We start from the raw sequence: 15,605 nt of genomic DNA on the forward strand, positions 1-15,605 counted from the left end.
ATTGTAAATAAGAATTTGTTCTCACCTGACTTGCCTAGTTATAAAAATAAAAACCACTGGGTCAATTTCAGTAACCACCTCATCCAGGTAGGTACTGTTAAGGTGTATGACCCCACCCAGGAGTTTCTTTCACAACTCTATTCTCGATCTTTTCAAGGGACCACCCCTTACCTCCCTCATCAACCCCACGGACAAAAACAATATCAGACATATCCATTATTTTCTGTCTGCCATTAACATTATTGCATGTCTAATCAAACATTTAAATTAAATCATTCAATAACTGTGTTATTATATACCTGATAAACCTGTAACCTGTGTGTTTGCTTGTTTACGTCTGTCTCCTACGATCTAGGGGTTCTGCCCAACACCCAGACATGGAGCTACCTGATGTTCTCCATTACCCACCACCCTCCAACTTTTCCTTACATCAGCTACTGTTATTGTCATGTTGTTATTATCTGCTAAGAAAGAGCAAGAAAACGATCATACTGGGCACATCATGTGAGATACACAGATTAGATAAAACTCTGGCACTACAAACACCTCAGATGAAAAAGAGCAGCAGCGCCTGAACTTTGCAGTCTCACTCTTCGAGTCCCCCTTCAGAGACTGCCTGTTGAGAAGTGACAGGCAGAACCTCCCATCCACACAGCATCAACCTCCTCTCTATTCCACACACCAGAATTCAGTATTTCAGTCTATGAATGCAATGTGAGTGCACAAAAAATCTGTGAAAGTAAATTGACACACGTGTACCAAAAAAATATCAACGTTTATATACACCAACAGTCAAAAGTTTGGACACACCTACTCATTCAAGTGTTTTTCTTTATTTTTTTTATTTTTTCTACATTGTAGAATACTAGTGAAGACATCAAAACTATGAAATAACACAAATGGAATCACGTAGCAACCAAAAAAGTGTTGAACAAATCAAAATATTTTTTAGATTTTAGATTTTTCAAAAGTAGCCACCCTTTGCCTTGATGACAGTGTCATGATGTTGGCCTCTTTGAGTATAGCAAGCCCCATCCCTCTCTCCCTGCCTCCCCCTTGCTTCCTTCAACTAGGATTCTGTGGTCAGAGATTCCTGAGGATCTCCTCATGGACACACAGTACAGAGAGAGTAGATTTTCATGGAGAACAAAGGAATTCCTTCCACCTCACAGAACTTGAGGTATGAACAAATTTCATGTTCCGGAGAAAGTATAAAAGATCGGTGAAGAATCCAGCTACGAACTGGTCTGTTTGTTACAACTTGGGGAAGCTCATGGGAGACGGTGTGGCCACATTACCATAACGCTGTTTATATAATAGCCTCAGATATGAGGTTTACATCTAATTGTTGTATAAGATGAATGAGTGAGTATGATACTGTTTGTAAAATTGTGTATTGTACTTTTGGACTGTTTAATGAAGGAAAACTCAAAAAGGGAATTGGATTTGAACTAAATCAGAGGACCGCCCCTGAGCCCAGTTAGGGTCAGGCATCCTGGGACAGCCCCTTTCTGCCATTCCGAATAACTTTGATCCAACTTTGAGAAATTATCCGCAGACCATGTTTTTCTCCATTAGGAGAGTACAAAGGTTGTAGACTATTGCTGAACCTTTTAACCACGTGGTTAAACTCTTACACTATCGATACCGACAGAATAAGAACAAGTCTTTGATATTAATTACTAGTCTGCAGCCAGGAATTCGGTATCATTGAACGCGAGGAACGACAACTGCCGAAACATCCATTCTATAACGAAACGAATGAATGTCTCTCTGAACTATTCACTATAACCACGAGAGGGAGAGAGACAGACAATTCTACAAAAGAAACAAACTTTTCGCCAGCGATCAAGACAACGCACTGAGCGTAAATATATTGATTGATTGCAATTGTTCCCGAACGAGTGAGCGTTCATGTGTAAAGGATTAGCATTTCAATTGTTAAAATTATCACTCTGTAGTGACTTCTTAGTCGACCCCCACTCCCCCTTTTGTCTAACAAGCCGCCATGCCGGTTTAGCCCACTAGGGCACATTCTCCTATCATTACATTTACCATGTTTGTTTGTTTGTTTATGCATTTCTGTGAATTACTTAGTTAGTAATAAATAAATGATTTAAGACAATTGATGTATGGATGACTCATAGTGAAGACTGGGTTCGTGCAGATAACCAACAATTTAGGACGTTTGGAATGAGACTAAAGTGAGGTAAAGTAAATACTTCATTAATCAGAAGACTATGGATCAGATATGAAAATATCTGAAAGGTTATATTAGGAAATTATAACCTTGTAATCGGAATATTTTTCCTTGGTGCCCCGACTTCCTAGTTAATTAGTTACATGATTAATCAGTTGATCGCGTAATACTAATTACAGAGAATCTTTGAAAAAACCTATAAGTCTTCAGTTAATTACATTTACATAATGATAGTAAAGGCACGACAACTGCTTTGCACACTTGGTATTTTTTCAACCAGCTTCACCTGAAATGCTTTTCTAACAGTCTTGAAGGAGTTCCCACATATACTGAGCGCATGTTGGCTGCTTTTCCTTCACTCTACATCCAACTCAACCCAAACCAACTCAATTGGGTTGAGGTCGGGTGATTGTGGAGGCCAGGTCATCTGATGCAGCACTCCATCACTCTCTTTCTTGGTCAAATAGCCCTTACACAGCCTGGAGGTGTGTTGGGTCATTGTCCTGTTGAAAAACAAATGATAGTCCCACTAAGCTCAAACCAGATGAGATGGCGTATCACTGCATAATGCTGTGGTAGTCATGCCTGTTAAGTGTGCCTTGAATTCCAAATAAATCAGTGTCACCAGCAAAGCACACCCACACCATCACTCCTCCTTCTCCATGCTTCACAGTGGGAACCACACATGCGGAGATCATCCATTCACCTACTCTGTGTCTCACAAAGACATGGTAGTTGGATCCAAAAATCACACAATTTGGACTCATCAGACAAAAGGACAGATTTCCACCTGTCTATTGTCCATTGCTCGTGCTTCTGGGCCCAAGCAAGTCTCTTCTTATTATTGGTGTCCTTTAGTAGTGTTTTTTTCAACCATGAAGGCCTGATTCACACAGTCTCCTCTGAACAGTTGATGTGGAGATGTGTCTGTTCCATTTTTTGGGCAGGAATTTCTGAGGCTGGTAACTCTAAAGAACTTATCCTCTGCAGCAGAGGTAACTCTGGGTCTTCCTTTCCTGAGAGCCAGTTTCATAATAGCACTTGATGGTTTTTGCGACTGCACTTTAAGAAACTTTCTTGAAATTTCTTGAAATGTTCCAGATTGACTGACTTTCATGTCTTAAAGTAATGATGGACAATTTTTTGGTTACTACATAGTTTTTATGTCTTCACTATTATTCTACAATGTAAAACATTTTTAAAAATAAAGAAAAACCCTCCAAACGTTTGACTGGTACTGTATTTGAAACTTAAATATTGCCAGATTGGTTTTCAAAGCTGTTTCACAAGGTGTTCATTATTGTAAATTGTAACAGATCCTTTGATGGTATTTGTTACTTCAACATTATTCATTGTTGTATCCTACATACAATAGATATATATTCAACCACAAGGGGGTACTAATGAGCTATGATTTTTTTTGTATTATAATGCAGGACTACTGAAATAATATTATTTCAGTGTAGATAAGGGAAGGCCTGTTTAAAATGAAAACATGACAGCCAGACAAGCCAGTGTATGAATCAAAAGTATTTGCATATGAATAGAGTGGAAATTAGCTATCTTTGTGATCTGTAAGGAAAGTAACATTAATGTGTGGGGTGGGGGAGGACATCGAAATTATATATTATTTTTTACCCCGATTCATAAAAAGCAGAAGATGGTAAATAACATTGATTAGCCAATGCAAATTAATAGGAAAATAAAAGCTTATTAATAAGAATACATTTAGCCTAATTGGGAACACATATAACGTGGGGAGAAGTCAAAGGGTCCTTGTCAGGCAGACAGTTTGTCAAATCCAGATTAAATATAGGTTTTCATGTGTATCACATCTGTAGGTAAATCAATGACAAACAGCTGAAATGTTCCGGCTTCATCATGATCTGTGATCAAAACAGCCTGGGGTGTTTTCGGATCCGTTTAGGCTAAGGTTATGCACAAGAAAGCAACTGCACTGAAATGAAATAGCCCGCTATGCACTCCGACAAACCATCAAACAGACAAAGCGTCAATACAGTACTAAGATTGAAATATAATACACCGGCCCCGACGTTCATCGGATGTGGCAAGTCTTGCAAACTATTGGTCCTTCTGTAGCTCAGTTGGTAGAGCATGGCGCTTGTAACGCCAGGGTAGTGGGTTCGATCCCCGGGACCACCCATACGTAGAATGTATGCACACATGACTGTAAGTCGCTTTGGATAAAAGCGTCTGCTAAATGGCATATATTATTACAGACTACAAAGGGAAGCACAGCCACGAGTTACCCAGTGACACGAGCCTACCAGACAAGCTAAATTACTTCTATGCTCACTTAGAGGCAATCAACACTGAAGCATGCATGAGAGCATCAGCTGTTCCAGGCGACTTTGTGATCACGCTCTCCGTAGCCAATGTTAAACAGGTCAACATTCACAAGGCCGCAGGGCCAGACGGATTACCAGGACGTGTATTCCGAGCATGCGCTGACCAACTGGCAAGTGTCTTCACTAACATTTTCAACCTATCCCTGACCAAGTCTGTAATACCTACATGTTTCAAGCAGACCGCCGTAGTCCCTGAGGAGCCAAAGAACACCAAGGTACCCTGCCTAAAGGACTAATGACCTGTAACACTCACGTCTGTAGCCATGAAGTGCTTTGAAAGGTTGGTCATGGCTCACATCAACACCATTATCCCAGAAACCTTAGACCCACTCCAATTAACATACCGCCCCAACAGATTTATAGATGATGCAATCTCTATTGCACTCCACACTGCCCTTTCCCACCTGTACAAGAGGAACACCTATGTGAGAATGCTATTCATTGACTACAGCTCAGCATTCAACATCATAGTTCCCTCAAAGCTCATCACTAAGCTAAGGACCCTGGGACTAAACATCTCTATTTGCAACTGGATCCTGGACTTCCTGATGGGCCGCCCTCAGGGGGTAAGAGTAGGTAACAACATATCTGCCACACTGATCCTCAACACAGGGGGCCCTCTGGGGTGAGTGCTCAGTACCCTCCTGTAATCCCTGTTCACCCATGACTGCATGGCCAAGCACAACTCCAACACCATCATTAAGTTTGCCGACAACACCACAGTGCTAGGCCTGATCCCCGACAACGATGAGACAGCCTATAGGGAGGAGGTGTCAGAGGAAGGCCCCAAAAAATTGGTAAAGACTCCAGCCACCCTAGTCTCTCTGCTACCGCACAGCAAGCAGTACCAGAGCGCCAAGTCTATGTCCAAAAGGCTTCTTAATTAACAGCTTCTACCCCCAAGCCAAAAGACTCCTGAACAGCTAATCAAATGGCTACCCAGACTATTTGCATTGTCCCCACCCCACCCCCCATTTTTAACTGCTGCTACTCTCTGTTTATTATCTATGCATAGGCTGTCGCAGCCGGCCGCGACTGGGAGGTCTCTGGTGGCACAGCTGGCGCTGCGATGTAGTAACCTAGACCACTGCGCCACCTGGGAGGCCCATTCATGGTAAGATCTGTCATAATAAACTAACACATAAATCAGTAACACATAAGATGACTCGAACACCACATCTACATTACGTGTACGTGTCACGTGACATGAACATGACGTAAACGCGTCGACAGTGTGACGCCTTAGAAAACAACTTGCCTCCATTGACATTCCATGTTAATTCAAGGGCGGTATTTTATGGCGCTAGGAAGACATTAGGTGACTTTCTGAGAGGTATCAGTAACTTCACGAGGCTTAAAACTGGCACTTATCACCCACCATATCATCCATGGCCTGAAGGAGGGTGGTTCGCTTATGGGGGTGGCGATCATACATCTTCCACCTGTATTGTAGTCAAGTATTGTACGTATGTATTGTAGTGGTCCTGTACGTGGCTCAGTTCATACATATTATGAACATTTGAACATCTTGGCCATGTTATTATAATCTCCACCCGGCACAGCCAGAAGAAGACTGGCCACCCCTCATAGCCTGGTTTCTCTCTAGGTTTCTTCCTAGGTTTTGGCCTTTCTAGGGAGCCTTTCTGCTTGCTGTTTGGGGTTTTAGCCTGGGTTCTCTGTACAGCACTTTGATATATCAGCTGATGTAAGAAGGGCTATATAAATACATGTGATACTGTAAGAGCATGGCACTAGCAGCACCAGAGTTGTGGGTTCGATTAATACCAAAATGTGTGGACTATTTTCACTTTCAATAATAGCGTCAGCTACGTAAATATATCACATGTATTACAGTTCTGTATTAGCCAATGCAGTTTTAGCAACTTTGTTTTTTTGGATACATGTTTACTGTGTAGGGGATGCATTTCTTTGTTTTTGACTTTATTTGTGTACTGGTATTGTATTACTGCACTGTAAGAGCTACAAACACAAGAATGTCACTGCACCTGCTGTAACATCGGCATATCTGTGTACGCGACCAATAAACGTTGATTTGTTACATAAAGCACGTCTCTAATATTGTCAATATCAGATTTTCTTTAAACGTATTGTGAAGTAAAATCATAAGTCATCATCGTAGATTCAAGTATATATATATACACATACTTTTTGTTTCTACTTCACATGCATTTTCATTATGTAGTTCTCAAAATCTGTAGGAGACAAACCAGATATGTAAATGTATGGGTTTGTTTAAATGATCGATTCGGAGCAATCGGATTAATAGTCAAATCTATATTAACAAAAGAGAATCCTATCAAAAGTAATGTGAGCGTTGCGAAAGGCAATTACTTTATATGAACATGTATTGCGATGTGAAAAAGTGACTGTTCTACTTAATTGAAAACGTTAAGAGTTTTGAAACAACTGCCGTTTGATCAGTTTAGAGTTTTGTACTAAATTGTGAAAATATACCACATGTATAAACTGCACCTAAGCGATAAAACGCCAGTGCTATTCATTGTGTTGTCACCCACGTGGCAAAATTGTTTAATAATTTTTGTATTTTAAAATTAATCTAATTGGTTGATCATGAGTAAGACCCTTCCAGATTATTTTCCTACGGTGTCTAATATCAAACACTATTTTCAGTATAATATGTAGGGGTCAATAATACGACCTCAGTTAAATTATTTTAATAAAACTTTGGTATCAATAACATTGTTATAAGAAAAGTGTGCATTCCTAGGTGACATTGCTGTACAACATGGGGTTGACATGACAGCAATTATATGTTGTGTCCAACAGACCCTTGGCATTGTTGGGATGGAACGCCATTCAAACAAGAGGAATTTTCAAATTCAAAAGCAGAAACTTAACCTGTATTTGACGGTCACAGCATTGAACAGGAGGGACAATTTATAAATGACTAATCGTTCACAATATTCATCAAAACGCAGAGAACCCAACAACTGTTTTAATTGGCCAAGCATGTAATCTCATTTGAACACGTATGGAAACAAACAGTAAAGACAAAACAAACAGTGAGGAAAATTCAGTGCGAAACAAATGGATGTAATGAGAACACAGTAGAATAACAATGAGCTGATGTGTGAAAAGACAAAGTGCCAGGTGGATGACAAGGCATGTTGAGAAATATGTTGCACTTTACAAACATTCAGTGGTACAAGAACCAATTTATTTCCAAACGATGACAACCAGTGACTTTGTGAATCACGTCAGAGCCGATGGACAAGGGGAATATAGCATTGTTACACGGTACAAAAGTAAAATTAACTGCTGTTGGATATAAAGACACTGAACATGCTACACAATTAAGCATGACATACTGGACTGGGAGGACCTATGAATGTCATATTTGGATAAGGGAAAGAAATCACCTATAAACATACAAGCTGATGTGTGAATCACTAAGTCCAATACCACCCAATCTGTATACCAAATGGCACCCGATCACCTAATATATAGCAATACTTTTACCCAGGGGTCCTGGTCAAAACAGCACTATATCAGAGGTAGAGTGCCATTTGGGATACATTTCAGTAAAGCTTGTAACCCTCAATGGACCCATTGGCTTCTCAGGGGATGGATGCATAGCAGCCATGATAACTCCCTGGTTAGTAGAGCCAGACACACACCCTAAATCACAAATCAACCCCTAGCTCATAGGTACTTGTGTAGATCTCAGAGGATTGCATAATTGGCAGATCCATCTTGCCCTTGTTGGAATTGTAGTCAAATTGTGGACATCCTTCCTGAATCTCTCAGATCTACACCAGAGACTGTGGTGGCTAGGGGTTGAATTGGGATTCAGACAGACACTTGGTGTCCAAGCCAGCCTATAGCTCATCTTTCTCTGGAGCCTCTTCTTCCTCAGTTCCTTCCTCTGGAGCCTCCTCTTCGTCCTCACCTTCCTCTTCTGCCTCAGTGGCTTGTTCTTTGTTTTTCTCATCTTCCTCTTTACGTTTCTTGTCATCTTCCTCCTGTTTCATTTTCCTCTCTGGCTCCTGTGACATGTGTAAAGAGGTAACAGTAGATGGACATGTATTGACAGTGAACTGGAAGCCTTATTGTGGTAGGTGGCATGTTCAACATTTCTGCTCGAGCCCAGCACTAGGACACCCGATTCAAATAACCAAGGAGTTGATTGGTTGATGAATTGAAACATGGTGTGTTAATATTGGGAATGTACAACGAACACTCATAGGAGAATAGAGGACCAGCCAGTTCAACACAGTATAGTTATCACATACCTTAGTAACACCCCATGTCTCAGCTCCAAACTCCTCTGCTTCCTTCACATCATCTGAGACCAGGAAGTTGTCAAAGATTGTGCCAGATTTCACCTGAAAAGAAACTCATGTTGGTGTCTTAACTACATTGATAAAATGTTTTTTTAAAGCTATTTATTTCTCACATGACCAGGAAAAGGCCCTACTATCTACAATTAGCATTACTGTAGATAGTCATAAGGCCATAGAGGTAAAGTACATTTGAAGCGAGATCTACTCCGAGTCATCTAAAACTAACCAGCATCAGTTAGCTTAGCTTACAACAAAGCAGCGTCAATGAGGGTTCGCCAGCTAACATTGATAAACAACCAGAACCAATCTTCAAGGTCATTAATAAAAGCTAAACTTCAATGTGTGTGTTTGACTGTGGAGTCCGCTAGATCGTTCCCATTTCAAGCTCATATTTTTAAAAATATATTTAGGCACGTTAGCTGGCCAGCTCATTGACCCTGCTTTGTAGTAAACCCCTCAGGAGTTTCTTGGCAAGGTCACATGGTTAGGTAAAACTTGAGGGTAAAAATAGGAGTTTCTCACAGGTGTCCACCATTAAAATGCATATTTGAAATATGTAGCATCTATGTATAATGTATTATGTTATATTTAACATTGTGGTGTCCAGTCTCACCTGCCACAGATCCAGGCCCAGGACACTGATGTCATCAAACTTGTAGATGTTAGAGTCAGCGGCGTACTCTGGGTTATCGATCTCAGGATGGACCCAGGCTCCTTTGTAGTTAGGGTTGTCTATCTGCTTGGGCTTCCACTCTCCCTGCAGACAACGCATGGTTGTTGCTTTAGTCTTAGCCATCGTTTTTAAAAAGCAGTAGGCGCATTCTTCCTGCACCTTAGCCCAGGGCTAAGGAAGATTTTAGCCCGGGGCTAAGGAAGATTTTAGCCCGGGGCTAAGCGAATGTTCACTCTTGCACATTTTATAAGTGGGCTAGTTGGCCCTGCTCCGGAGCACGGTTAGCGAAGACATATGCATGTTAATTTGATCAGTAAAATCATACCATTTCATCCTTCAATCTGAGCAAAATACTGTAATACGTGCAAAAACAAAAATGTTTGCCATGCAGGTTGGCTAATGTCTGCGTACTTACTCAACTAAAGAAACTGCTAGAAGGGCAGCAAACACTTTTCATAGCTTTTATGTATTCGGCGCATGTGAAAAATAAAGTTTGATTTGATTCATCTCTGTACAGGGGCGAGATCGCATATCAAAAGTAAAACATGGTTTTTGCCGTCTGACCTCGGAAACTATCACTGTTGGAAATCAAATGCTGGTCCAGCTGCAAGAGGAAATGGCATTAATTACCAAGTGTCTTGTAAACAGTGGTCGCATGTCAGAGACAAAATGTAGTCTAGCGGTTAAGAGCTTTGGGCCAGTAACCGAAAAGGTTGCTGGCACAAATCCCGGATTTGCCCTTGAGCAAGGTACTTAACCCCAATTGCTCCTGTAAGTTGCTCTGGATAAGTGTATCTACCAAATGACTAAAATGCTAAATAAAAATGTTGGTCGCTTGTCCGTTATCCCAGGGCTTTGGAATACATGTGAATACTTACCCCAATGTAAAAAAATGCTTGTGTGAACACAGGCTAAGCTAGCCCTGGGGCCAAGAACAATGCATCTGGGGCCAAGAACAATGCATCTAGCCCTGGGGCCAAAAACAATGCATCTAGCCCTGGGGCCAAAAACAATGCATCTAGCCCTGGGGCCAAAAACAATGCATCTAGCCCTGGGGCCAAAAACAATGCATCTAGCCCTGGGGCCAAAAACAATGCATCTAGCCCTGGGGCCAAAAACAATGCATCTAGCCCTGGGGCCAAAAACAATGCATCTAGCCCTGGGGCCAAAAACAATGCATCTAGCCCTGGGGCCAAAAACAATGCATCTAGCCCTGGGGCCAAAAACAATGCATCTAGCCCTGGGGCCAAAAACAATGCATCTAGCCCTGGGGCCAAGAACAATGCATCTAGCCCTGGGGCCAAGAACAATGCATCTAGCCCTGGGGCCAAGAACAATGCATCTAGCCCTGGGGCCAAGAACAATGCATCTAGCCCTGGGGCCAAGAACAATGCATCTAGCCCTGGGGCCAAGAACAATGCATCTAGCCCTGGGGTTAAGAACAATGCATCTAGCCCTGGGGTTAAGAACAATGCAGTGTGATAATGTCTATAGAGTCTTCCTCAACTTGTGCCAGTTGCACAAAGGTTAAGTCCTAACCAGTTTCGCAACAAACGGTCCAAATTGTGTGGCATTATTTCAGGAAACAACTTCCTCCATTCCATTTCACAAAAACTGAATGGCAACAAAAGCTGTTGCAAAAATGTTGCTAGAACTTCCCTTTCAAGAATAACATGTTTCTACAACGTTGCGGTCTTGAATACCACTCTGTCTAAGCACATCTCATTGACAAATTAGCTGAAAACACTCCTCTTGGTTCAGTTTGATAAGCTGATAGTGTTTCTCAACTAATGTCCTCGAGTACCATCCTTTGCAAATTTTTGTCCTAGAACCACACTAACAAATCTGAGACAAACTACAGATATCAAGCCTTTGATTAGTTGAATTAGGTACACTTGTTCTGGGCTTGTAGACAGGAGTTGAGGAACACGGGTATAGTGTGATCACTGATCACCGCCCCAGCCTAGTTTAACACAAACCTTGTACTCTGGGTTGGTGATCACAGGCGGCTCCCACTCTCCATCCATGTCCACGTCCCAGTCGTCAGGCTTCTTGGCATCAGGGTCAGGGATGTTCTCAGCCACATCCCAGTCCTGGAACAACAGTCATTTACTACTACAGTATAGCTTACTGGACCAATCCTGGAAACATAACTCACAATATAAAAATCACTTCCTGCTCTGGCATGTCGAGGTCAGCCTCACCATATCATGGTAAAACCAATAATAATATATGACTTGGACGGAAATAGGTGTAGGTACTCTGGTCCTGTTTATATTTAAGAGCAGGAGCTCCACAGTACTTTCGAGTTTAATAGTCTATCAGAAGAACAGGAACTCAAACAGTGAAACCTCTGAGGTGGTGTTGCTACTAGCCCCTCCCGAGTGGCGCAGTGGTCTAAGGCACTGCATCTCAGTGCTAGAGGCATCATTCCAGGCTGTATCACAACCGGCCGTAGGGCGGTGCACAATTGGCCCAGCGTCATCCGGGTTTGGCCGGGGGGTTTGGCCGGGGGGTTTGGCCGGGGGGAATAGGCCGTCATTGTAAAATAAGAATTTGTTCTTAACCGACTTGCCTAGTTAAATAAAATACACTCAGCTCCTCCACTGACTATAGTAATAATGAGGCATCTGTCCTCTACTTTCTTTTCCTGGGTGTATTTTACAGTAAAGTGTCTTCATACGATCTAAATGCAGTTTAGATAAGTTTTATTTGAATAGGCTTGGTGCCACGTGGTGTTTAAAAACAGTGGTTGTACCTCTGGCTTGGTGTCTTCAGCATCGTCCATCTTGGGGCGGTCGTCCCAGTCCTCGGGCTTCTTGGCCTCGGGGTCCTTGATGGTCTTAGCCGGCAGGAAGTCCCAGTCCTCCTCCAGAGTGCCTGACTCAACCTTCTCATTATCGATCTTCACCTCGTAGGTCTGGTTTGGGTTCAGGATCAGCGTGTACAGGTGGGTCAGCTCGTCATCCTGAAGAGGGGGAAGAGAGATCGCTTAGGTTAAAGTTGGTGTGTGTGTGACAGTGAGACGGTAAGAGGACAGAACTCAAAACGAGAGCACCTTACCTTGCACTTGACTTCCTTCTTAATGAGGTGATTCTTGCCCTTGTAGTTGAAGATAACGTGGACCTTCTTGGTGCTGTAGCCACAGATGTCAGGGCCTGTACAGGTCGCAGGACAGAGTATGATCAAATTAGCACTAGAGGTGCTAATTGCATATTTAGTTGAATTTAATTAATGTTAGCAGGCAATATTAATTAGGGAAATTGTGTTACTTCTCTTGCGTTTATTGCACGCAGTCAGGGCACATACAGCACTTCTACTTTATCCAACACTTTGTTTTTGCATTATTTAAATCAAATTGAGCATGTTTCATTATTTGAGACTAAATAGATTTTATTGATGTATTATATTAAGTTAAAATAAAAAAGTGTTCATTCAGTATTGCTGTAATTGTCATTATTACAAATACACAAATAAATAATGAAATCGGCTTGGGCTTTTTTTGGTCCTCCAATAAATTGGTATTGGCGTTGAAAAATGATAATCGGTCGACCTCTAGTAGAGACCTTCCTATCACCACAAAGTTGTCCAATATAATTGAGTCATCGTCACACACCAGTCCTGATGTTCCTGCCCATGTTATTAGACTAGGAAATAAACCTACTCAAAATGTTTGGCTACAATTTTCTATGATGTGCCCTAATGAATACACGCCAGTGCACTGCCCATAAGACCAGACAGAGGTACCTACCGAACATGATGTAGTACTGGGAGTCTCCGTGCATCTCAGCCTGGTCAAGGGTGGAGGGGAACACCTTGACATAACCGCCACCACAGTCAATTTTCTGCTCGTGTTTCACAGTGAACTGGATCACCAGAGTCTTTCCCTCGTTGCTGAAGGGTTCGAAGCGGGCCGATGCAGCATAGAAACGGGCGTCCTGGCTCGTCTGTAGACCTGGGGACACAGCCAGAGTGTTGCATGGTCACACTGATGAATACTCGCTGTATAACAGTCATAATGGCTGACAACACAATAGTCACAAATCACAAACAGCCATTATCAGTATCTTAGTTAATAACATAACATGTTCAAGACCCCAGCCAAACAGCAGGCTGCACAATTGTGGTAAATTCCATCAATTCAGGAAGTAAACCGAAAAGCTCCAACCAAAGTAGGAATTTCAGTTCACTTCCTGAAATGACCCTAAACCTTAGTAGGCAGCACTGACCCAGGAGACAATAAATAAACTGACCCAGTAAGGTCATCGACCCAGGAGGCAATAATGAACTAACCTTTGTCCTTCTCAGCATCTCCATAGAAGTTACCAGCTGTCAGTTTCCACTCTCCGTAGTCTGCCTTGTGCTTAGAGTCCAGCCAGCGAGTCTTCCAGGCATCTGCAGAAAGATACACCAACCAATGAAGTCAGAATCATCAAAAAAATGAAGACCAGTCACTGACATCCGCAAAACAGTGGAAAATATGGCACAAGGCCTTCTCCATCTCAAACACAGTAATTTTACAGTCTGGACACCATCTGATAAGGGCAAAAACATTCATTTCAGTTTTAATTGTTTTTTTTAAAAGTGTCACCAGCTACTTCTCTGATGACATACACAAAAACAAATGGCTTGATGATTAGGTATGGTGAGTCAAATGTTACAAATAGAACTCATGATTCTGTCTGAATAGACCAGCGTAGCCTAACTAAACGTGACTGTAGTTACCTAACTACGTCTGCAAATGTTACATTGTCAAAGCTAATTTTCTTTCAATATGTAGCAATATAGCTAGCATTAACATGTAAATAATGCATGTGCAACAAAATATGCAGCATACAGTTCAATTGAAGAGAAGGCAGTGTGACAACTCATTTCCAGGTCCATCTTTGAAACTTGTGCATGGCCTGAGTAAGTGGGCTAGCTAGCTAACGTTTCTAGACGAGGGTGGACCGTCAGAAATAAAACGAACTTACCTCCATCAAGGAATTGTTCTTGGAAATAAACGGTAGAATGAACAGAAAATATGGACAGAATTATCGCGAATGCTCCCAAGACCTGCATTTTGACCGCCTAAAGCTTAAACGTTGTCCTCAAAAGAGACTCTTCCAGGTAATGTCTTGTGATTTCAATGAATGACAAGGAAGGGAAAGCAATTTCGGAGTTGCTCGAGTGAACAGATGTCTGCCTCTCATTGGTTCAAACGCTATCATCCTTAACCAATCAGATGAGACCACGAAACACACGCTCGGTCATTCCTCTTCCGGTGAACTAAATTCCGCTGATCCAGTGGTAAATTGTTTTGAATTGATAGTACAGAGTTTATGTCAAAATGTATTTAGCAGGTTAGGATAATTAACGTAGCAGCGTAGGAAAAGGGTTAGGGTTAGCTCAAATACAACATTGCCTAACTTTTAAAATCAGATTCATGGTCAGATTGAGCCTTATTCTACAATGTAGAAAATATTAAAAAATAAAGAAAATACTTGAATGAGTAGGTGTGTCCAAACTTTTGACTGGTACTGTATGTATGTATGTATGTATGTATGTATGTATGTATGTATGTATGTATGGATGGATGGATGGATGGATGGATGGATGTGAAACGGCTAGCTAGTCAGCGGTAGCGTTTCAACCGTGGACATCACTTGCTCTGAGACCTTGAAGTAGTGGTTCCCCTTGCTCTGCAAGATGCGCGGCTTTTGTGGAGCGATGGGTAGCGATGCTTCGCGGGTGACTGTTGTTGATGTGTGCAGAGGTCCCTGGTTTGCGCCCGGGTATGGGCGAGGGGACGATCTAAAGTTATACTGTTACATATGTATGTACATTACCAGTCAAAAGTTTGGACACACCTAATCATTCCAGGTGTTTTCTTTATTTGTACATTGTAGTTTTTAACAGTGAAGACATCAACACTGTGAAATAACACATATGGAATCATGTAGTAACCAAAAAAAAGTGTTAAACAAATCCAAATATATTTTATATTTGAGATTCTTCAAAGTAGCCCATGTTTGCCTTGACAGCTTTGCACACGCTTG

At 41.7% G+C, this 15,605-nt stretch overlaps 1 protein-coding gene across 1 annotated transcript; it reads right to left on the reverse strand.

Annotated features, from left to right (window-relative positions):
• Positions 1-7,531: 7,531 nt before the first annotated feature.
• LOC118371507 (calreticulin-like) lies at positions 7,532-14,725 on the reverse strand. Its single transcript, XM_035756978.2, has 9 exons — positions 14,541-14,725; positions 13,861-13,962; positions 13,319-13,522; positions 12,631-12,725; positions 12,326-12,535; positions 11,547-11,660; positions 9,508-9,651; positions 8,844-8,936; positions 7,532-8,597 (listed from the first exon to the last, which is right to left on the reverse strand). The coding sequence occupies exons 1-9, from the start codon at positions 14,626-14,628 to the stop codon at positions 8,430-8,432; spliced, it is 1,218 nt and encodes a 405-aa protein (XP_035612871.1). The 5' UTR covers positions 14,629-14,725; the 3' UTR covers positions 7,532-8,429.
• Positions 14,726-15,605: the final 880 nt, after the last annotated feature.

Source organism: Oncorhynchus keta, chromosome 23 (assembly GCF_023373465.1).
Source record: "Oncorhynchus keta strain PuntledgeMale-10-30-2019 chromosome 23, Oket_V2, whole genome shotgun sequence".
Lineage (NCBI taxonomy): Eukaryota > Metazoa > Chordata > Actinopteri > Salmoniformes > Salmonidae > Oncorhynchus > Oncorhynchus keta.